General features: G+C 40.5%; 1 protein-coding gene across 10 annotated transcripts in view; it reads right to left on the bottom strand.

Annotated features, from left to right (window-relative positions):
* galnt2 (UDP-N-acetyl-alpha-D-galactosamine:polypeptide N-acetylgalactosaminyltransferase 2) overlaps positions 1-24369 on the bottom strand; it is a 62933-nt gene extending 38564 nt beyond the window's left edge. The window contains exon 1 of one of the 10 annotated variants that reach the window (XM_079663145.1): positions 23173-24369. In XM_079663145.1, the coding sequence (XP_079519271.1) occupies positions 23173-23268 (96 nt within the window). In that variant the 5' untranslated portion in view covers positions 23269-24369. The remainder of the gene's footprint in view (positions 1-23172) is intronic. The other 9 variants (XM_079663148.1, XM_079663147.1, XM_079663149.1 and 6 more) reach the window with 9 other exon arrangements.
* Between the last annotated feature and the right edge of the window lie 1549 nt (positions 24370-25918).

Raw genomic sequence — 25918 nt, 5'->3', positions numbered from 1 at the left:
TCTAATATCATGCTATGGGTCAAAGCCTCTAACTAAAGTGAGAACATCTCATATTCTGATGATGGGTTTTCAGGAACTCTGTTTGAGACTCTGCTTGAACCCTGAATGCAATTAACTGCTTTTGCTAAATAATGCTGAAGGAAATACTAGAGGGAACTACACTAGCTAGTTGCGAGAACATAGAGCGAGAGATAGCTACAGGAAATTGATAAAAGCCTAGAGACCAGAAAGCAGAGAAAACGTCAGCCAATGGGAACTTAATCTACATCCACAAAGTCAAACTACAGTACTATAAAGAAATAAACACGTTGTGAGGAATTATTTCAGATAGTAATTCAATGGTAAAACAACATGTCATCTTTCTAAGTGTGGAGTTTATTTTTATATAACATTACAAGACTGATTCTTATTATTACATTATATGCTTATTGTGCTCATGCGATTGCTATGACTATAGAATAAATAGACAAAATCACTAATCCTAGGTTCTGATGGGTTAGATACCAACGAGGGGAATAGTCAGAAGAAAGTTTAGCTTGAAATATTGAAAGTAGCAAGGTCGAGTGCAGAGACTTAGAGAACACAAAGAGGTAGTCAGAACAGCACATCGCATCGGCCTTCACTTTGTATGGGAGCCGCGCTCCCCCGCAAAGCTAGGAAGCAACATTATGGTTTCCCACTATATCTGAGTCTGCGCACCAACCAAAGAGAACCAAGTCTAAACCATGGTATCTCTTCATCTAGTCTTGACCAATCATAAATGTACGGCCCACGCCCTATGTAATAAAAATGTATGCACGCACGAGGTTCGAGGCTCTTGATGGATTTGGTGGTTACAGATTACAGCTATGCTGCCTGTGATTCCCAAAGACGTGATGAGTCCTTGGCCAAGTAAAATATATCTTTTGATCTCTTTACAATAAATAGTTAAACTTAGAATTTGTCTGTCTTTTCTGGAATTCTGAACCCAACATAAGCTGTGAGAAATTATATTTAATGATCTATTTTCTGTGCTACTTATCGCTTCACGGGAAACACATTTATTATTAAAATATGCCGTTTTTTCTGATGTCATTATTTTAGTGGGCGATTATGGTTTGTTCAGAGAGACTTCCTAATTAAAAGTGGGCCTATTCATAGAAATCATAAATCATGCTGCTCCTCTGTGGGATGAACTGGCTCATTTGTCTACACACATATTTCTACACATGGTGAAAGTGTAAACTACTCCACAAAGGACAAACAATGCATGGCATTGATACCATTCACACAGCAGTAATTAAGCTGTCAAGTATTCGTACGTAACTCCACCCGAAGCATTTTAAATTCAGTACACTGACATTTGTACAATAAAAAAACTGAACATTCATGCTTCGATGAGGAACCCAGGCTCACTCGCATACTGTGCACAGAGTGAAACCACTGATGGGTAAAAAACATCATTCCTCTCTGTTTGTCTATCTCTCTGACTTTTAATAAGGCGTGACAAAGGAGCAAAGTTAGACAGAACACAGAATAATCAGAAGTGATGCACAGCCGTAGGAACTCCCACTCTGCTTCAAACACTTGGAGGACTTTAATAGGCTCTGTGTAACTTTCCAAAAATAAATAGAGAGAAAGAGTAGCAAGAGGGAGGACAGAACAACAACAAGAGGGGAGGGGGTTGTTTGTAAAACCACCCGACTTTAACCCTGAAGCCCCGTCAACTTCACTGGGTTGAGATTTCAGACTGCACTGAGCAAACTGTGACAAGTCTCACCAGGGTGTGTGTGTGTGTGTGTGTGTGTGTGTGTGTGTGTGTGTGTGTGTGTGTGTGTGTGTGTGTGTGTGTGTGTGTGTGTGTGTGTGTGAGAGAGAGAGAAAGGGAGAGTGAGGGAGACTTGGGGGGTGTGAGTCAGCTCAATGGAGCAATTGTGTGTGCTGGCTTCCTTCCCAAAACCCCATCTGCATCCTACATACACACACACACAGAAAACACATGCAACAAAAGATGGGCGCACACACACACTCACGAGCTTAAACCCTAACCTTATTCAGAACGAATACGCAAAGAAAGGATGACGTCTGAATCAGACCAAATAAAGATGTTCAATAAGCCCTACTCTCTTAATCTGTCGTCCAGAACCAAACCTAAACGAAAGCATTCAGGAAACATTCAAAAAGTCCTTTTAAGCAACAGGTACTGAAGAGAAAGTACCTGGATTCATTCTTCCTGTTTATTGGAAACTTTACTGATGAAAGAGACAAACCCCCTCCTCTCCGTAAACCACATTTCTCAGGAGGGAGAATGAGTTATTTGATCTGTCTGCACAGCACTGACAGAGCGTGGACTGCTGCACACTGTTCCACACTTTCATTTCACTAAATCTGTGACAATTAGCCGCAACTATTTTGACAACAGATTCATTGTTTAGTCCTTTTTCAGGCACAAATGCCAAATGTTTATACATTTTGTAACTTCCTGTAAGAGTCTACTGATTTTAATTGCCTCGTTTAATATTTTGAGACTGACAAGACGTTTGAAGGTGTCACCTCAGGCGCTGTTGCTCTCCCCGTGATGCTCTGGATCTGAGCCAGCGTGTCAGACTGAGCAGAGACAGAGACAACATTTAATGACAACTGCATTTTCTGACATCTTTGCATTAAAAATAACAATTTAACCTTTATCAAAATAGTTGGCAAGTATTTTTCTGTTGACTGACTAACTGCTGCAGCTCCAGTGATCATTGGAGATCAATGCACCACTAATGTACAGCCTCTCATTAAACATCATACCAACTTCCTACTGCAACAGTCAGAGTACTGTCCATTCATATTTGGCAGGATATTCCTCCTATCCATTAACTGGTAAAATAACTGGAGAGGCCACACACAGTGGTCAGCCTGTTGTTAAGGACAACCATCAGCCGGTCATCTGTCTGTCAGTCACGCTTCAACGGACACAATAAACCGAGCTCAGGTTCATGGTGTCATGGTGTCCGTTACATCTTTTGTTGTGGCACTGTAATGATGCCTTTGAACACACACACACACACACACACACACACACACACACACACACACACACACACACACACACACACACACACACACACACACACACACACACACACACACACACACACACACACACACACACACACACACACACACACACACACACACACACACACACACACACACACACACACACACACACACACACACACACACACACACACACACACACACACACACACACACACACACCCTTGTCATGGTGTGTGAGCAGGGTCAGAGACAGGACCTTCTGTGTTTCTGGACTGCATGAAAGAGCCTCAAAAGGGCTGGAAGATAAAAAGTGAGGAAGAATGCAGGAAAGACAGCTGGAGAGTACTCTTGATTCACAGTTGATGACAGAAGCAGTGATGAGATCTGTGAGAAACAAGAAAGGCAGAGCGACGGGAGGCAGAGCTGGACAAAACAAGTCATCACCGTTATCGTGTAAAACTATGCAGTCCGTCTTCATCCCTCTACCTGAATGTAAAGATGATCTATGTGCTGATTGAGAAGCACTCAATGGAGTCACAACACGCCCCTATGTAGCCCTGATACAATCAAGAACTGACGATCATCAGTCTAAAAGCGAAACATGTTGAATCCCTGAAATACGTTTCCAAATGTCAGGTGTTCCCGGAGCAATAATTATTATAATCAGCATTACGAAAGTTTCTTCTTCCCTGCTGCTCATCAGCGGGGGTTTTAGAATTAATTTGGACAAATTACTCCTGAAATGGGAAAGTTCAGATTTACATTTTTAAAAAGAGCTGCTGTAGACACCGAGAGAGGGAGAGAAAGAAAGAAGGAGCCAGATGGAGATTGAGTGCTGAATCATCTTAGCAGAAGGGGAAAAGTAGGCCAGGGTGGAGGGTTGCAGAGGGTGGGGATTTTAAAATACCCAATTCAGTCACACACACTCTTTCATCAAGCACTTGCTTCCTCTCTTTTCTTTCCCTGCACCCCCCTCTTCCTCCCTGCTCACAGCAAACGATCGTCCCTCCTCGACCACAGCGGCGGTCTGTGATTACTGCCACAAAAACGCTCCTCTCGCTCAAAGACAATCCACAAGTTTGTGTTGTTCACTACAGGATTGTGACTGGTGAACAATGCTGCTCCTGCTATTTTTAAAAGGGAATATCAAAAGGAGAATTTAATTAGCTTCTTAGAAAAGAAGGTAGGAAGATGAAAAGGTGCCAACAGCTTTGGAAAGATTTGGATACATTAACAGTAAATCCCTTTAAATTATACTGTTAGCCACGGAAATTGAAACGCAGCACATGTCACGTCGTACATAGGAGTGTGTGTGTGTGTCTGAGTGTGTGTGTCTGAGTGTGTGTGTGTGTGTGTGTGTGTGTGTGTGTGTGTGTGTGTGTGTGTGTGTGTGTGTGTGTGTGTGTGTGTGTGTGTGTGTGTGTGTGTGTGTGTGTGTGTGTGTGTGTGTGTGTGTGTGTGTGTGTGTGGTTAGAACAGGAAGGCGCTTAAAGTCCATAAATATTTTCCTTCCCATACAAGGAGAACCTTTTCTGTAAGTCAGCATGGGAAGGTGTGTGTTTTAGTGAATGGGTATCATGTATGAAAGTGAGCCATATGGGCGGGTAACGTGTGTGTTTACGTTGAACCAAAGCCAAGATGTCTCACATATATGTTATCGTGCCTGTGCTGCATAACTCTTTATGTAGATTTAACGTAAAAACATGAACATATAACCTTTGCTCTAGATCCTAAAAACTATTTTTACACACACACTTGTTATACACACACTAGCTATTACAAAATTACACTCAACATGATGTATCAATGGATGCTGACAGACTCCTGTTTGGACATTAACCAGACTTCCGTAAAATCACTCCAGCAGACCAGGAGATATGGTTAGTTAGAGCTACTATCATGACACAAGCTAGAAAATAGACCTTACTATTCCCATGATGCAACTCAAACCCATCTTTCATTACACCCTTACAGTCCAGTAAACACAGCTATGTTTCAAACTCCACACTCCCAGTTTGTAACACTAGCTTCTAGTTACAGATTTAGAAGTTCACACTGCATGCCTGAGTGATTAAATCAGATTTGTTGCCACAAGTGTTTGGCTGTTTGCATTATCATATTCCAGTGTTAAATGGTCACGTCTCTGAACTCAACCCGCATGTGCAGAAGAACAAAAACAAAGACTTAACAACCAGCATGCCGTCGTACGAGATGAACATGGGGGCCACTGATGTCAGCGTTTACAGTTTCGTTAACAAGTTGCATGTAAGCTGACAACTTTGTAAGCAGATGATACAAACCCCTGACTACCTCATCAAAGCTCTCTTCCATGTTTGCATTTCACTCCTGCCGGTGCAGAATTCTCACCAATGTCAATCTGGAGTGACGTAAAATGTGCATCAATGATTGTTTAGGCTGAGAATTAGACAGAATTCTTTTTCTTACTGTATACTTATTTAGGGACACATATGAAAGTGGCTCAAGTCAGAATTAAAATGATCAGATTTGTGACGTTAACACTGTTACGAAGAAACAAATTATGCAGTCTTAACATAGCCTTAAAGTCACGAAGACATCCTTATTTATTTTTTGACTTGACAAAGTTCCTAGAGAGCCGAGGATATAAAAACAGTTTTCAAAGGCTGAGAAGTTCAACCATGGTGAATAAAGTAGGGATGGACGGCCTCTCACAGTCCCTGTGCGTCAATTTGTAAAGGGGCCTGTTCATACTTTATTTAGCATTATTAATACACATGGTCCTGATGGCTTGCCTTTTGCGTGTGAGTATGCAGCAGTGTATTTATGTGTGTCACAACAACGAGCACACATGCCAGGATTTCATCAATATTTAAGCTAGTATATGTCAGAATCTTATTCAACTGGCTGAAAGTACAGAAAATGAGCAAATGTAAGACTTGTAATGAAAGTTAATTACACAGTCCAACTCTTGTTCTGTAACTTCGGGTCGCACACAAAAGGAGTTTTTTTCCTGTAATGGGATACAGGCTGCTTTGAAACAAATTGCCACTCTCATCATGCGGCTCTCCCCGGGGGAAAGGCGCATGTCTTATTTTGAGTTACGACCTATAGTTTCACTAACCAGACAGTGACATATTACAGGCCGTAATCAAGCCACTTTTATTTAGGGCTGTGTGTTTTTTCTTGGATGTGTTATACGATTCAAATGGAGTTTGGCAGTGGCCCATTTCGGAAAGCAGCTGGAAGTTTCCCTTTCATTACATCACATCTGCGACATGCAAACTGCAAGTGAAACTACTTTATGTTTTAAATGAAAACAATCTGATGGTGCTCCGTGTCCAGAGGTGTGAACATTACAGCACACAGAACAACTCCTTCCTCTGCATTGTTTTTCATGCATTTATTTATTTTTCTGGACCGTTCACTTTGGACTGGTTGGCAAGAATATTTAGCTTGTTTCTCATTTATTGTGTTCTGTATTAATCTAGATTATGTGAGTTTATTTTTTTGTCTCCACAATTTTTGTTATTGATGTTTTTCTCCTTAAGTGGAGCAATGTACTTCATCTGTCAAATGTCTTGTCTGGATCTTTTTGGGTGCAAATAAGATTTTTTTTAAAACTGGCATGCTTTGGAAGATCAATCGAATGATATACAAAAGTGTAAAGCCGGATACTAACTGAAAGTAAATCATCCCATGTTCATTTTTCAATTTATCAAACGTATCAATCACAAGTGCTCCAAGCTTCTGGTTATAAAGTGATAATCTCCAAATGAAAATGACTTAATGTGACGTCTCGGCAGAGTTTATACACCCTGTATTATTATCTCTTTACTACATTTTATGACTTCTCATGTCATGTATTTCTCAATCATATCAATGAGTAATTTGAACAAAAAAACATCAACCAATACTGTGAAACAACTGAAGTAATGTCAAAATGTGTCGCAACAAAAGCAACAATTAGGAACAGAATTAATGTCAGCATGTTGGAACAGGCAAACTGTCAGCTTTATGACCATAATAATGTTTTCCACAGGCCACATGATTCAGTGGACGATTTAAATACCACAAGCTGCTCTCCGCCCAGTATTACACCACCACCACCTGTAACCACTTACTAATGTTTTCAAATGTGTCCGTTGGGCCAAATCTTTGTGGTTTATCTCCCATGTTGGCATTTCTCTGATAGGAGGAATCGATGTCAACTGATTGAAACTGTGAGAAGATACGGTGCTAAGACCAATCAGGAAAAATCTGCTCCTTTCTTAAAGTTCAGCTCCTAATCAAAAAAGGTTACACTCTGTATACAGACATTGACTTTCAGCACCATTTTGCTACTGCAAAACAAAAACTAAGTCTGATTTAATTTCTACTGTGTTGCTGTTTTTAGGAACTGTAAGCAGAGTGAGTATAGAGAGAGAGCTCAGTAATTTACCAACAAGAGAAACAGCAGACACAGCAGTTAGGCCTGAATACAAATGCTCTGGTGCTACAATCTATCTCAATGCTGCCATTACAGATTGTGAAAGTATAATTTCATTTAGCAGTATTCATAAATTATAATTAGTTAGCTGACATTAACAACAGGCACAGACACCCCTGTTTGCTGTTTATGGCTGCACACAGACGGGTCAATCATTCACAGGCAGGACGGGCGGTGAACTCTAACCTCTGAGAGCATCACACGCTCTGCGGCTGACACGTTGTAAATGGACAGCAACAGAGAGAACTATAGAATGTAATTCCTGAAGAAATTGCTAGTGGGAATGCTTTATGCTGAAAATCTGACGCTGAACTGCTATGTTGAAATGTAATGTGTAAGAAGAAAGTGAAGAATTTAGATTGAAATGATACATGAACACTAGGGGCTTGAATGACTGATGAGAGAAGAAAAGAAAGTAAAAAGGCTTGGAAAAGCAGCAGAGTATTTGAACTGCAAACTTTTGAACTAACTTGACGGTGAATGATCTGTCGCCATGCCAACGGCATTTGATGACATCCCATAATACGCTTAGATGCGTTGATGGCTGCATCGTAACCAAACCTGTGACGTTTTGGGCCATTTGGAGCATTTTCACTGAATTTATGAGAAAACCGTGTTTCATGGCGGGCATTGTGTTGCCATGGCAACGGCATGTCCCGTAGATGTCTTCACGGCTGGACTGTTAGCACACATTTGAAGTTTGAGCACTTTTTGAACATTTTCATAGGAGTTATAGCGACATCGTGTTTTATGGCGAGGGAACAACAGGCACAGACACCCCTGTCGTATACCGTTTCCATGGAAACGGCATACGGTGAGATCTCAGATTTGGCGTAGAGCTGTTGAGGCATGGACCGGTGATATACAAGTGAAGATTGGGGGACGATTGGAGCATTTTCACTGAAGTTCTGCGAAAACCGTGTTTCATGGCGAGCATTGTGTTGCCATGGCAACGGCATTTGAAGAAATCTCAAAACCGTCCCGTAGATGTCTTCTTGGCTGGACTGTTAGCACACATGGAAAGTTTGAGCACTTTTTGAACATTTTCATAGGAGTTAATGTATAGCGACATCGCCTTATATGGCGAGGGATGCGTTTCCATGGAAACGGCATATGATGACACCCCATAATTGACGTAGAGCTGTTGAGGGCAGGACCGTTATCTGAAGTCTGCTGCTCTGAGCATGTCAGTTGGAGTTATGACATCATCGTGTTCCATGACACAGGTGTTTATATTTGAGCAAACGAGGTGTCAAGTGATCAAAGGTTTCCATAAGAGATAAACCTCTTACATGTGAACGTTTTGTTGAAGAACCGTAACATATATCGGTGAAATTTCAAAGCGTGAAGCATCTCAAGGACCTTGAGTATCTGAAGTGTGCTTTTTGTGTACTTTCGGGTCAATAATGTGGCCTTTTTGGCAGATTAACTAAAGGTGTGCGGCTGCTGCTGTGAGGAAATATCAGCCTGAAATTACAATGGGCTTTAATGGAGACATGTTGAAAGTTTTTGTCACTTCATGCCCTCAAAAGGCATTTTAATTATTTTTGCTTAATTATTTTTTCATTTTTCAAGCTACGAGATGTTTTCCTACGTTTGTCATGAAAGATTATGTCTCAGGAATGTAGGGTTCGGGAATTATGGCAGGTTTAAAAAATATATATGAAGGCAAATTTCAAGCTGTCCTACACTCTAGCTGTGACATCACGCACTCTAGTTAATGTTAAAATGTGAAGAAGACCTATTTACCAAGGTCTGAACAATGTTTAATATCTCTAAAAGTAAGAATCAGATTTGCAGGTTGTGTTACACGAATAATGTCAGAAAGATGTGCAACATTTTAAAGTTGGAATGAAGTTTCTGAGTGAAAGTATGAATGAACAGTTAGCAGTTGAAGTCGCATGAAGATTGTTCGAGTCTGAAGATTTTCTCCATTGACTTCAATGGTTAAAAATGTGATGAATTATGGGATATATCTTGGGAATTATGAAAGTTATGAATGAGAAAAGTAATAGCAATCGATTCCCGACCGAGCTGAACGTTTTGATGTTTGAACGGAGTTTCTGCGATGTGGAATGTGGGAGAAGAAGACTGGCAAAATAACGGGTGGAATAATAAGAATAAAGAATTTTGCTTTTAACAGCATTCCCACTAAATAAAGGGTGACAGTAGGGAGGGGTAGGGAGGGGCGGGAGTTGTGTGTCAGGAGCAAACAAACAGACAGCAGATACTGTTGTTATGAGAAGGTCCATTTGTTATAAGTAGAGAGAGCAAAACAAATACAGTCGAATAGTAGAGATTTATAAATCCTATACTGACCCAAACACACTGTATCTGACAATGATGGGATATAAACTGATCCATTAGACTCAACTATTTGTCAATAACTGTCAACGAGGTATAGGTTATTAAGTTCTATCACATCTTCACTGGGACCTTTAAAAGTTTGCACGAAGCTGCACTTTACATTTTATTTTGAATGTTTGAATGGTGCATGCCAATAGAAAATGTAGTATTGCATAATAAGAGTGTAAAATAAGAGTCATTTTGTGGGTTTCTTCATTTAGGGAAGTAGAGTATCTGTTTTACAGCATGATCTTTTTATTTTTACAAATATATAATTAACAGATTAGCTGATTAAAGAGGGGAAATGGCGGTATCGGACAAGTGTCTAAATCAGAGGATACTCTTTCAGTGTCAGCCGTTTAAAAGTGTCACAAAGCAATCGGCAACTAACTTTTTAACACAAATCCCCATAAATGCTCTCAAAGCGCAGCCTCAGAGAGCTGCATGTCAGCAAAGACTCCAACATGACGTCAGACCTCAGAGCACTATAGCATGCGGCAGAGAGAGCGTGAAAGAACCCATTTCAAACCAGCCCATGCTAAAGTGTTAGATGGTTTGAGCTATTCTTAGCCCATCTTGACGGAGTCTGACACAATCACATCTGCTCCACCCCCACCGAGCCCAGAGCACTGATAAATCAAACCTACCTTTTAAGGCAGAAACGCACAGACACAGAAAAGGGCATGAGGCCCAGAGCTCAGGGTATTCTGTTACCCCCTTCATGTAGGTGGTGTATAAAGCTGTGGGTTAGGGCCCAAACTAGGTCACAGGCCTGCTTCTGGAGGGTCTGTACATGACGAGCATTTTGTATTTTTAATAATTAGCTCCCCTGGTGACCGAATACGTTTCTGGCCTAGTTAAATGAGTAAAAACAAAACTAAGTTAAAAAGACTGATAGTGTGAGAAATTAAGCATGCAAAAGTAAATGTGTGCAAGAGGGAAACACAAAGGAAGCAAAGAAATAACCATGGGAAGGGAGGAAAAGAGAAGGTGGGAGGGACAGATGGAAGTGAGTGCATTACCATATGGCCTTTAAGAGAAACTGAGGAGTCAAACGTCATCATTATTGCACACTGAAATATGTCCTGAGAAAGGGGAAGCTGGTTGAAAAGCAGTCTCCAGCACGCTTTTCAAAGTTACAGCTGACACATTTTAAATTCACAACGTAAATATACAATGGATGTGCTCAGGGTTGTCCGTGTTCTTTGGTCTTTAACAAAATTGTTTTATTTATTAGGAGTTATCAAAAAAAAACAAAGACTTAAGTCAATTGTAATGTTTAATCTTTATTAAAGAAATCACATTTAGAGTTCTGCCCACTGCCTCTAACAGCACTCAGCTAAGCTCCTGGTTTAAGGACATTTAAAGTGCTTGCTAATGCTCCGGCTCATAAACTGGGTCTTTTTTTACACCACAGTTTCCCCAGAGTTCCCTATGCACACTCCCTTAAGAGATTTAAAAAAGTAATAAAGAAAGCTCATTTGCTACTTTAAAAAGGTGTTTAATTATTTTGTAGTTTCTAGATTTACTAGCCCAAAGTAGCATCCTACTTTCGACGGGCAACTGGCTACCCTTAATGTTCATGTAGCTATGTGTGCTTTGGTGAGCAGTGTTTTTTAAACCTATAACCCGGCAAAATAGAGAAGTATGTAATGCCCCAAGCGTTAGTAGGTTGAACAGACACTGTAATCCATTTCCTTACACTTCTGTTTTTGTGGAGGGTTTAACAACCGGTCAGTTCATATATTTACAGGGAGACTAAACACCTCAGTAAGTTTTCTTAATAAATAATGCCACTACAACAAAGCAATTTGCCACTCAGCTACAAACTGTTTTCTGGCCGCGCTGGTATCCAAGACTGGGACTGATGAGTACAGCAGATTAATTGGAGCAACAAGAATTTCCTACAATAAATCATTGTACATGAACTCATACAATTACAACTGGCACAGGCTGCAAAGTCCTGAGGCTGCACAACTGGCATTACATACAACCCTCTGCTGATAGGAACCTTAGACTTACTCTATGTTAAAATAGAGGGTTTATGTTAAAACACTGAACACGTTAAATGTATAAATGCATGCGTCTATTTTTACCGAAGCACCATCAAAGGTTTCTGTCACCAGAGGAATACGCCGTACAGTAGCACTCTGTTTTTAGCTCCACTAGCTCTGCTGTCTGAGGAGTCTTTTTTTTGTTTGTAAAATGTAGTATTCAGGCTCCTTCAGAATTTCTACCACTTGGACAGAGGACTTTTTATTCATGCCGCCTTCAAGCGGTCTTTTTTCCTGCTTTTTTGAGCCATCCAGGTCAGACACAGACAGTGAAATTGAATTGATGAGTGGAAAACACCGTTTCTGTCTCGCCAAATTGTGTAAGAAGCTGCTGTACAAACACAGGACAGACTGAGACACAAACACAAGGGTCCTTAAATCTCTGCTGACGTGTCCCTGAGAGGAGAGGAAAGCCCGCAGGAAAGCCAGCAAAATGGGAGAAAAAACAGACACACACACACAAAAACCAAACTAATTATTCATTTTTCCCACTTCCATCCATTGTGTCACACCTCTTCATTTAGCATATGAGGCTCTGACAGGCTGTATAGAGGAACACTGTGGAGTCTGTGCTAAAACGGCTCACTTTAGTTTTCCAACCCCTTTTTCAGTCTCACTGCAATTCGTCCTCATTTTTAACCGTAGAGCCAGCAGAGCTGAGTCAGCACCTCTGTTTCCTGAAACCCATTTCAACATACTGTGAAACGACACTTTACAAGCTTCCTTCTTTACAAGTATTGAACAATAAGTAACATTACAATCTTTACTGTGGAATTTGGACCTTTTTAATGGGTGTGCCTGACAGTGTGTGGGGTAACGAGGGTGGAGAGGTCACGAGCAGCAGCTGTAGTCGGTTAAATCAATTAAATCTCTTTCAACCTTTATTCTACACAGGAACTATCCCTTTAGATATAAGGTGCTGTATCTGTATGTTCTCTTTTTCAATCTATTGGGTGATTGTTGGAACACTGGAAAGACGGTTTTGAGTTTTATGTATTTTTTTTAAAGAGTTTGAATGAAGTTTTTTACGAGTATCGGAGTTTCGTTCAATGGAGTCTGATGGCTTTACGAAAGTGTATTAATCTAATGTGTTGCGTTTGTTTTTTTAAATTTGAAGAAGAATTTCCTGTTGATTTTGATCAGTCAGGTAAACATTGGTCAAGTGGACAAAAAAAACTTAATACCAAGAACCTATCCAACACTTTTCAACTGCATTGCATTCTGGTCTATTGAGGCTGCTGTGACAGGGGACATTAGTTACATCTGCCTCTTCTTATCATCATGCAATTGCTGACAATCACACAGAGCAGTTTATATAGCCCTTAATCACATATTAATGAAAAGTCTCAAGTGCAGTGGGTGCTAAAATAGGATTTGCTAAACCAGGATTAAATTGAAGTTTAAAGACAATAAAAGCATAATTATGACACAAGTAGAAGAACCAATTGAAGAATCATCCAAAAGACAAATTGAATCACAAATAACCATTTGTAACAGTCGTATAAGTGTTTTTCTTACAAGGTAATAGTTCTCTTGAGTAAAGCTGAAAACAAATACTGGTCCGCTATTCGATGGCCATGATGTGATGCCGAGTGAATTAACACCTCCCACCCCTCCAATGTTAAAAAAAAACAAATCTATCTTCCCACAACTTTTGGCATTTTTGGACATTTTCTCCCTTCTTAAAAATGTGTTACATAGGGAGCTGAATTTCATTAAAGAAGGGTCTTTGTTTGCCGTGCTACTAAACTATCCTATAATATTATAATAAATAATAATAATAAATCCAATGAACTAATTACCTGTTCACTCTAAATTGTCAATGGTTGATTGACTGATTGATAAAAGCCATCATAGGGCAATATTTCCTTACTAACATTTTCTAAATAATATTATAATAAAAGATCTGAAATAAATAAGAGATTATTATTTTCCCCATTGACTATTGGATTTGAACATTCAACATGACTTCTCAATCAGCACCACCACATCCTTAAGTATTTCTAATGATTATTGGGATACTGCCTGTAAGTTATGTTCCGAAAAGAAAGGGGGTGAATAAAGATCTCCGCGTCACTCGAGGTTGAGGCAGACTCACAATGTGAGACTCGGGTTTCTGTGACCGATCCACACACTGTGAATGTTTCAGGATGATGTGGGCGGTAAGATGCCTGTTTGCGTCTCAATGCGCTCCGTGTTATATTTATTTTGTACATCGGCAGCAACCAACAGCTGAGAGCTGGGCAGATGGGACATTCAGGCAGAGATACTTTATCCTTTTCAAAAAAACAGGTTGGACTCAAATATTCTCCAGAGAGCTGATTCATACAGACTGCTTCTCTTTTGAGGGAGTCATTTCCACTTCAGATCAGAGCACACACTGCTATATTTACTCTTGAATTGACATTCTGAGGTGGCAAAGGCAGAGCTCCAATTTTCTCTGGATTTTCTAAAAGACCGATTTCCTTTACAACTTCTGGTATAATGAAAATGCAGCCTATCATCCTTCAGGTGGTTGAATACAAAAAGAATATTCTGCAGGTAAATCACAAGGATCTTGCACTTGAATATATTAATTGTATGCATTTTCTTATCATTTATTCACAACAATTAGCCCAGTCAAACACAGAACAGATTTCCATTAAAGCATTACAAAGACCAGTAGCAGTGGACCAACTCAATGATGTCATGATATGGCTGGGTGCTGCTTGTCCTTTACTTAGGGATTTGAATGTCCTTGCCACAGAGAGGACATAGGAAAAGCATCATGGCCACCTGCGTTCCCTATCAGCCACTTTGAATAGTTTACCCCGATAACGGGAGCACAGATTACTGCTGACCACCTGACCGCTGGCTTTGCTGTGAAGTCAAGAAGACTTCAACATTCTGAGGTGGCAAAAGATAGAGCTCCAATTTTCTCTTGATTTTCTAAAAGACAGATTTCCTTTACAACTTCTGGTATAATGAAAGTGCAGCCTATCATCGTTCAGGTGGTTGAATACAAAAATAATAATAAAATCTGAATCCTGATAAAGACATTTTTTAACTGCAGATAGATTACATTACATGTCACTTGTTAGACGCTTTTATCGAAAGCGACTTACATACTCAATACTGTGGACAATCCCCACAGGAGCAATTTGGGGTGAAGTGTCTTGCCCAGGGACACAACGACATGCTGACTGCAGTGGGGTTTGAACCTGTGACCCCCTGATCCCACCACCGAGGCTCTTTCCACTGCGCCACACGCCTCTATAAATCACAAGGATCTTGCACTTGAATATAACAATTTTATGCATTTTCTTATCATTTATTCACAACAATTAGCCCAGTCAAACACAGAACAGATCTCCATTAAAGCATTACAAAGGCCAGTAGCAGTGGACCAACTCAATGATGTCATGATATGGCTGGGTGCTGCTTGTCCTTTACTTAGGGATTTGAATGTCCTTGCCACAGAGAGGACATAGGCAAAGCATCATGGCCACCTGCGCTCCCTATCAGCCACTTTGAATAGTTTACCCTGATAACGGGAGCATAGATTACTGCTGACCACCTGAACGCTGGCTTTGCTGTGAAGTCAAGAAGACGTCAACATTCTGAAGGAGCTACTATGGTTCGCCTGTCTGTGACAAATTAAATGAAAGAGGTTTGCTCTGTTTTCTCTTGATGTTTCAATAACAGACAGATCTTTGAAAGTCTCTCGCCTCTGTGCTGGTCCCATGCACAATAGATATCCTCATTCCTTTCAACTTCTGCATAATGCTTGTCTGCTGCCAGGGAAGAAATTCATCATAAGAGGAAACTATAATCCAGTTTAGAGCACACTCCCAGATGCAACATGCTTTGGTGTTTAACCACAAGGAGACTACCAATGAAACAAGAGATAAAGAATAAATGAAGTAAATAAAAACTGGAGTTCCCACGCAACAAAGTAGTATGTAGTAGAACATCTGACAGTTTGATATGAACAGATATAAACTGCTCTTTTTACGGGGCTATTAAAAAACAATTTGTCTTCTTTCTTGGCGATGTCTCAGACTATATCTCCCGGTATCTGCACAGCTGTCGGTCTGTTCGCGGCTCTCAGTCTCAGGGCCGGCGAGTCAGCACCAACACGTTCTGACTGGAGCAAATAAAGCTGCCAAACCTACCATTCTCATGCTGTGGATCCATTCACTCTCTTTTCTACCACTTTGCCCTTTTTTTAAATCAATCTTTATTTACTTTTGTCATCATCAACTGGTCTTTCTGTCTCCTTTTTACGGTCTCTAAATTACAGTTATTGCTTAAATTGAACATTTGCTAAGCCTTAGCTCTTTAATAGGATGTTACTTAACCTTCAATCTTTCCGTTCTCACATGGCACTTATGCAGTTTAACATGCTGACACGGGCAGATTTCCCCTTGAAAGCGTTCATCATACAAACAGCTAGCTAGCTTATTCAGTTGATTATCTAAGTTAACTAACATTACATTATGAATTAGGGCTGCACAATATTTTGGTTTTAACACAAAAGACACATTAAAAAAAATATGGAAATTCCCTTCATTGTTTTAAAACAAGCAGTTTGTTGTATTTTAGCAGTATAATGAAAACAGCAGAAATGTAGAACCGAGTAGCTATTCCTATTTTCTATTTATTGATGGCAAATAAAATCATTATTTTGTATCGCCTATATTCCTCATATAGTGAAGTGAAGCCCTATGATGAAGCCAACGTTAGCTCCACGACCTGTTTGAACAAATATTCTCTGTCTGACTTTTGAGTGTTTCCAGCTGACTTGGCCCTGTAGAAGGGTTTTAAATGGCTACATAAATGACATGGTGATGAAAGACTATAGCTTCAGCTACATACACAAATCAAAAAGTCACCAGCTGAGTAGAGGAGTTGCAGTTTAGAGCAACATAACTCTAATAATGTAACATAAATAGATAAAGAAACACCTAGGGTTGGACTGTTATATCGCTTTCCAAAGGCTAACAACACTACTGTGCATAGTTAATGAAACAATAACCCGAGTACCATCAATCATCCCTTGAGCAAGGCACTCCCCCCGCACAGAACAACGTTATCTCTCTTGGGTCTCCAGCTATGAATTAGTGTTACTCTTTGTGTGGCTGTGACTCAGTTACTAGGGTTCAAAAGAGCATTGGAAAATACAATCTAAAGAAACAGCAGTGACACATCTTCTTCTCTAGTATCTCTATCAACACTCTGAATCTGTTGAGCATCTTTCGGAAGTGTTCATCTCTTATAATCACACACACACACACACACACACACACACACACACACACACACACACACACACACACACACACACACACACACACACACACACACACACACACACACACACACACACACACACACACACACACACACACACACACACACACACACACACACACACACACACACACACACACACACACACACACACACACACACACACACACACACACACACACACACACACACACACACACACACACACACACACACTTTGTGCTCAGTGATCACACACACCACTTCTGAGAGATGCAATACCCAGGGATCTTCAGCTTAATTCAAACCTTTTATTGATTCAGTGTTAGCTCTATGAAACTGCATTTAGTTTGTAATAATAGGTGTGCCTTGCTGACTGAAATGACTCTGTATTATGGCATTACAAACATATTGAACTGCTGAGGCCTCAAGTGGTTTTAAAGCCACAGCTCTCTCAGGGGGATGATTGCACTGCAGTTAGACAACAGCAGGAACTCTAACACATGTAATCAGTGTGATGAGCAAAGCAGTGTGTGTATATAAGTGGTTATGAAGAAAGGGTTTGACCGTAAAGATTGCCGACATACTGCTGGGTCTGTGTGTGAGGGCTGACAAAGATGTTGTGTCTTATTCCAGCAGTTAGTGTGGGTTCCTGTGTGGAGGAGCAGAGGGCAGCATCCACTTTGATACACATAAATAACAGGCCAAAGAACAAAACATACACTATCAATGGACCATCATCACCTTCACCCTCAGTGACGAGTGTTAACTGATACATTTTTCTATCATTTTTTCGATTTAAAAACAGTGAAACACTCCGTTTAAGTCAAATCTTCATGTGACGAGAAAGATGTATGGATAAGGCCGGAGTTTGAGACATGTATAGGCAGGCAGTCGCAGCAGATAACAGAGACTGTAACTTTCACTAGCAGGCTCTGGACCAGCCAGCATTAAAGCTCTCTGGATCCCTGCTGAGCCAATTCATGTGTGCCACAAGAAAAGCTCACAAGTCACTTCTGAATTCTCCGCCACCAACTAGAAACTAATCCAAACCTCTGGCTAAATCGCAAAACGCTGAGAAATACTCGCAATTCTACTGCAGTGATCCACCTCTGGGTGAGAGCTGAGCTCCGTATCAGCAGAGGACAGAGTGTGCGTCAGTCAGTCTGGCACGACTGTGTTTACCACATGTGTGTGTGATTTGTTCTTGCACAGTCCTTCTTCTTCTATTCTTTATGAAAATAAACACAGTTGAAACTGCTGGCAGAGTACCATTATGTTCAGCAAATATAGGACAGGACAAACACGGATATCGATTAGCATTTACAGCAACCAACAGGGCAGATTTCAGATTGACACCATTACTAACTCAACATGGAGGTCAGCCTGCTCTCTGTTGCCAAGAGCTGTTTGCAACCACTGTCGTCTACACCAGCATTTATTAACGACAAATTGGACAGAGATGAAAAGGAGCAAGAAAACGTGGCCGTCTTTGTAGTAAGGCTGTGTTCGTGCAAGCCGAGATTCGAAACTGCAGTGCTGCAGAAAATGACACTCAGGTTTATTACCACAGTGGATCTGATGTGTCTTATTGATAGGCTTGTGTCTATATGATGAGACTGTGATACACTGTAGGTTGAACCAGATACGTGCCACACACCTTAGGAAAAAAAACAAAAAGTGTGTGCTGCTTAGACTACCGCTGATAAATCCAATTACCGTCTGTTTACTAATCTACTCAAACAGTTGATCACTTTTTTCCTGTGGTTTGGTGCCACCCTCCACTATCTGACATGTAGCTCCTCTCACACGACGCTGATTAGCAGGAAAGTGGACTCAACAGTGGGGCGTTGCTCTTAAGAGCTGGCAGGAAAAGCCCTCTGAGGTTTGTCCAACACGGCAGACTTTAATGGGACGTCCTGGTGAGCGTGCAGGCTCATGTTTGCAACATTATCCTCGTGTGTACAATGATGCACTTAAAGATACAGACACAAGTTTGTTTGTATGAGTCTCGCTGTAGGGTGTCTTCGAAAGTTTCCTGTAAAACTACTGATGAAAAAAGGAATGGAGGAAACTCCACTTTCTATACATCAACTATGGGGGAAAACATACATATATAATATAAATACTGTAGACAATTAAGTATGATAATTTACACAAGTTATACATCCTCCATATGTCTTAATTCAACATAGGTTACAATATGAATGATTGAACATATTGAATGTTCCTTAATTTCAGAACCATCATAATGAGGTTGCACATTGTGAATGGGGTGAACTTCACAAAACTCTCAGCTCTTAAGTAAAAGTCTTCTTATTTCATTGTTGAAGTTAAGGTCAGTTAGCACTCATCATAAGTATCACTGAGTACACTTATAAAAGAAGACAACATTTCCCACAGAAAAATATTTTCGATTTTATGATAAAATATGACAATTTTTGAACAAAGGTTTCCTTGAGACCTCTGAAGTCACATGGTGGGATATCAGTCTTTTTATTTAATTTTATCACTAGGCCAAGAAAAAAAGCCACAAGGAATTTGTCAGGAATGGCCCCATTCATTTCTGCACAGGACGCCAGTATAGCTTACAGGCAGTGATACTGTATTCAAACAGTGTCTTTAAAAAGGCACACAGACTCTTACCAGAGGGACATTATTTTAAATTGGCTACTTTTGAACTGATAATAGTGAGAAATGCTGTTTGGTGGGCACTTTGATCTTTACAGTCACAGTATCTTGGGTGTATAACACAGTTGGAGAAACCGGTTGAACTACATATTCTGGTCGAGACACCGTCCTTCAGATTATACAGAAGTGTGCATTTGAATAAACCGCCTCGACCGTATGCTGGCAGGCACAGAGCTGCTGGGTGCAAACACAGATTACCGACATGTACCTTTGAGAAGCGAGGAGTTAAATGAATCCATAAAAAAGTTGCCATCATCTCAAGTCTGACAGATGAATGAATGTAAGAACTTGTGAATCACACTTTGAACGTAATTCTCAATAAACATTTAGCCGTCTTTGGCAACTATAACATTGTTGCCTAATTTATTTCACAACACTTCAAATTCAATCCTATGTTGCCAAGAAAGGAAAAAAGGTCAAAGGAACCGAAAGGGATTACTAGAGAACTTTTTATGTCATTATAATTATTAGGATTTAATGGCAATAGCACTATTACCAAATGTATCAGTTGATTAAGCTCATCCTTAAGATGATTTAGATTCTTAAATAAGAAAATATTCAGTTTTATTAACATTGTGTTTAAGAATGCATTTGGACTTTGGACAGTCATTCAGATAGGTGTTTCAATAAAGGATAAACAATATTATAGCCATTCTTATTGCAACAACGGATATGTTGTTTTCTTTTATCTCAAACAAGATACATTGTTTCAAGGGGCCTCTAAATCATGTCTATTTATTATAATCATAAAATGTATATGAACTCACAAAAAGCAGCTCCAATATGATTAAACAATTGTATTACAGGTCTCTGTTGGGTGGAAATGTTTACACAGTTGTGCCATTTCAAAATAAAGTTGTATTGTAAAGATGATTTAAAGTATCTCCCAATTCCACTTACTGGATTATTGAGTGTTTTTGTAATGGTTTTATTTCATAGGCTGCAAACTCAGATTACTAGTCTATCCATGTAAAGCTTTTGTTTGAATCTAACAACACTCAACCTTTGCAACTCCACCTTTGTTTAACCAGAATACGTGTCCCTGTGTAAAAACAGCAGCCGGGTGCAGCCCTTCATCCCGGAACCAGATTAATGCTGCCTCCAATCCAACTCCAGAAAAAGTTCTTATCATGGAGAGTCACATTGACAGCCTTAACCACCACAAATACACACACGGTAACACACACACACACACACTCACACAGTTATCAGCCTAATGGAAAAGTAAAAGGGCTGCTTTGGTTGACTGGAGCAAAGCAAACACTGAGAGACAGATAGACCAAGACAAGAGACAGGTGGAATACACACGGGGCGTTCACAGTCAGACACAAACACACACACATCCACATCACAGGGTATTAGAGGCACTGTGCACACAACCACCCACGCAGAGCACTTCATACACTCCCCAGCAGGATGTACAGGCAGACACACACAGTAAGTAAGCTGGATGTTGCCCCAATGCAAAAAAAGGACTGTACTTAGTCTCTTTTTCTCACACAAACACAAGTAGAGCTGCAAATATTAATTGATTAGTTGTCAACTTCTGAAATAATCGGCAACTATTTTGATGATCCATGAATTATCAAATCTTTTTTTTAAACTCAGTCATATTTTCTAAATATCCTGGATTTGTGAACAAAAAAATGACTAAACAATCAACAGTTATCAATGAAGATAATTGTTACCTCCAGTGTCAATATACACACACATCCACAAAGAAAGACACACACACCTAGAATATAAGGAGATGTGTGTACTATGGGAACATGTCTTTGTGCTTTTTCCATACCTGGGGAATATTTAACTTACATTTCAGACATGCCATACTATTGCAAGTACAGGCCTGGTTTATCGTGAATGGAATCCATGCCTACACATACAAAAAGTGCTACTAGTACTGAGGTGTACACTTTCCTGCCGTGTGCCATAAAGACCCACAGTTTCAGGAGTCGCTGAAAACCAACAGCATGACTCATATAGAAAGAATCAGTAACCACAGACTTAATAGTAATTTGGTAAATAGTGTGTTCAGCATACATAATTGATCAACAGAGTTTATAAGGCACACAAAAGATGATAATGTTGATTGAGAAAGGTGTTGAACAACTGTATACCCATTTGGGGTGCTTTAGTTAGTTGTACAGTTGAACTTCATTTGTGGTACTGTTTCTTCAACAATGGCTTCAACTAATAAACTTAATCGAATTTAATTAATCTACCATCAAATCATTGCTTTAGAAAACGACATGACATTAAGTTTTGTACGCCCCAAAGATATTCTGTCAAATATATTTTAATGATAGGCCAATTATGACATTTTCACATTTAAGAAGTTGTAAATGTCAAATGTTTGGCTTGTCTTTGCTTGAGATATGAATGAAATGATTATCACCTTATCTGTCAATCACCTTATCGATTGTTTTAGCTCTAGTTTCTAGAATTTTGTCCAGTTTGTTCAGTTTCCTTGTCCAAAATGTGGCAGACAAAATATGAGAAATATATTGTTGAATCTCTTAAACAGCTTGGACTAAATCTGAACAAAATAAGAACATTGTTGGCAAATAACTTGGTGTACAGATTTGGCATGTGAGTGTATAGGCTTTCAAATACAGATGTGAAAATATGTTCACACAGCTCTGCCATCAGCAGTCTACAGACAGAACATCTGGACACCACAGCAGTCAGGTTAAACTGAGGTTGTTCCCACAGTAGAAATAATATACATATTGAAAAGTCTTTTTGAAATCACATCCTGACAGCATGGTGTATCAGTGATTTAACTCAGCGTTAATCTGCACTCTTCCTGATCTCTGCTCATTTCTGGGAGCAGCAGCTTAAGTGCTGACGTGCTCTATCGGCTAACCCCCCCACCTCCCCCCGGCCCTGAGAGCCAGGCCAGCAGCCCCAATATTAATAACAATCACTCTGCATGCTTGCACCTTTTATTCTGCTCTCACATTAACCGGTGCAGCCACGTTAAAGTGGGTGACAGGCTGCTCGGCGTGGACGTGCTCCTCTGTGACTTCACCAGGGAGCGAGCAGCGGCGCAGCGGGAGGTCTGCGCCCGCCGACCGGCCAGCCCCGATCCCCCGTTGCCCTTATCTACACTCATCTCCAGCAAATCAATGCCTGCACACTGATACTAGCGGGCCCTTTATCACATTCCTCACAGCATCGGTGCAGCCTGCAAAAACAGAGCCAATAGAAAAAGGAAGAAAAAGAGACACAACAGCGCCAAATCACGCCGCTTTGTCCGGGGAGAAAACATCCACCAGGACACGGAGACAGAACAAGCAGTAGAGGAAATCCTACCTTTCGACTCAGCGCTGTCCCCGAGTAGAAGTAGTAGGCTATCCCCACCACCCACAGCACCGCAAAACATAACAATATCCTCGATTTCCTCCGCATGACTGCCTCGTTTTCTCCGCAGCCCACTTGCGTGTTTGGTGGCTGTGGTCGGGCTGCAACGGCTCGTCCCGGTGCTCTGTGTCCGTGCAGGGCGCTTCGCCGTGCGGCTTCGGCGAGCTTCGTCAGTCGGTCAGGGGGAGCTGAGGGAGCAGGAAGCAGCCAGCATCAGCGGGGTGAGAGGGCAAAGGCTAGCCGGTTCTAATCCAATCAAACGCCGGCTCAGGCAGCCCTGGAGGAGGGCCGGGGCTGGCAGCGAGTCGAGCCGAACCGTGCGGAGATCCGTGCTAAAGCCGAGTAAAGGGGGTGGGGACTGTCCCTGTAGGAAGTGAGTGCTGTAACATTTCAGTAATGTGGCTGAGAGAGAGAGAGGATCTGATCATCGTGTCTGTCTGGGCTGGAGTTGCACCGAGGACACGCTAGGGGCGCCAGAGACACTTTAACCCGGGTTAAATCAGAGAACACTATAAAGGGTTATCGTCACTGGTTCTGAAACGTGGATGTATAATTCTGAACCAGTTTGGAAAAGATGGAGGGGATTAAGTTATCTCCCTTTCTTCTTTCAGTGTCTTCCTTTCGTCCTTCTTTTCTCCCCCTCCATTCATTCCTCCTTTCCTCATCCTTCATCCCTGCATTAATTCCTCTCTTCCTAACTTTCTTCCTCCCTCCCTTCCTCTGATCCATTCATTCATTCCTCCCTTCTTTCTCCCCCTCCATTAATTTGCTCCTCTCTTAATCCCTCTTTTCAATCATCTTTTCCTCCCTCCATTCATTCCTCCCTTCCTTGGTCATTTATCAATTCCTTCCTTCCTCCCTCCTTCCATTACCGGAAATGTTTGTGACAAGTCATCCCCAGGTTGTGAAAACACGTGAGGGCTCAGTTTAAACAGATTTATGGCCTATGGCTCTCTGTCACCTCTCTCTCTCTCTCAGATAGATCTCTTCAGAAACACCTTTGGCTGAAATAAAAATGAATGCTCAGCATGGTTAAACCTGCCCCTGACATTTTTCTTTTCAACAGGGACAACATGTGATTCTTGACTAGAGAGCAAAAAGGCACTGCAGTCCAAGTTTAGAAAAAAAGATGCTATCAATACGGACGTTGTGCCGTGCCTCCAAAGAGTGTCCCAGTAGTATTACACAAACATTTATTCATTGCTGCTCCTGCTTGGTGGTCTGAAGAGCGACTCAGCATGTGTATGTTACCTACAGTAGTGTTAGGGCATGGATGGATGGCAGTCAGGCTGAAGTTAGAGAGGGGAGGATTGAGAAGCAGAGAAACAGATGTGCACATTTAGCAGAAGCTGAAAGAGGGTTTTATCTCTTGCCCTCTGCCTGGCATGTCCTGAATAACTTGTTACAAGGGTCTCAAATGTCCCATGAAGAGAGATACATTCGGCTCTCATGAACTCCTCCAGAAATAGAGGCGACATCTTAAGTGAAATGTAGTGCTTGTAAAGGGTTCCTCTAAACAAGATTAATATGCTTGTATTTCATTATCATCTTTCATGGTATTATAAAGTATAATCATAAGCAATCATTCAGCTTTGTCTGCCAGGCTCTGCTGGCGAATGAGATACATATAAAATATAAAGGATATTAACATATAGATATAATGAAACTTCCCCTGTTGATTTATTACATTAGCAGAGCTCACACACATTCACACAGCATTTGATTTATTCTTTTATCGTTTTTTGTGAATTACAATTAAATGGCGCTCATTGCTTTGATGTTGGAAATGGTTTTCATTGCATCTTGTCTTCAACCTTTTTTGCCATTATGTATAGCAGTTTAACTTAAACAATATAATAGGATTTGATTATGTATGTCCATATTAACATATTCAAAACTTAGAGAAATGAATTTCTTACACATCTGATTATATTGTAAAACGTGATTGGACATGTTATGTCATATTTTACTTTGTATTATTAAATTAAAATTAAATTACTTAAATTAGTATGTTTCTTGGTTTTGCACTACCTAAAACCAGCCTAAAACACAAGTTCCTATTTTCTGGAGAAACAGGTAAAGGAGAGTGAGAGGTCAAGTAAAGACCCGTTCAGTCATCAAAGGTCTTTTTAAAAAGGAACAAGCGAGGAGAGACGAGTCAGAACAAAACAAAAACGTCAAACACTTCTGAGAGCTGGGAAGGTGCATTTAAGCCATTTCCTGTCTGAACAGTTACTAAGAGCCTCATTTGTGAAGCTTTTACTGAGGCAAAAAGGCTCTTTGAAGAAACAAGGTTTTAAAAACACTTTTCCATTTTCTTGATTTGACACTCCTATTCTGTCAAATTAACATTTTTCAATTTCCACAAACCCTAACGTGCAGTCACAGTGGCTAAGAGTACATTTTATTCATTTTTATACAAATGATATTTATCTGATAGCAACATCTGAGTGACTGTCAAGATAAATATGCAGACTTCTATTTTAGTACCGTCAGTACATCAAAGCCCCTCATCTTTATTAAGAACAGAAGTAATGTCAATCTGGATTCTGATCCGGGGTATTTTGACAGCTTTGCATTAACGATATTAAAAAATATTTCCAGACGATCAATTTGCAGAATGAAAGCCTGAAGTGTTGTATGAACAGCTCAGTTGATCAATTGATAGTATAAAGAAATGACTGTCATTTCAGTTTAT

Source organism: Notothenia rossii, assembly GCF_949606895.1.
Source record: "Notothenia rossii genome assembly, chromosome: 2".
NCBI classification, from domain to species: domain Eukaryota; kingdom Metazoa; phylum Chordata; class Actinopteri; order Perciformes; family Nototheniidae; genus Notothenia; species Notothenia rossii.
Note: the sequence above shows the minus strand (reverse complement) of the source record. Positions and strands in the feature narration are given on the sequence as shown.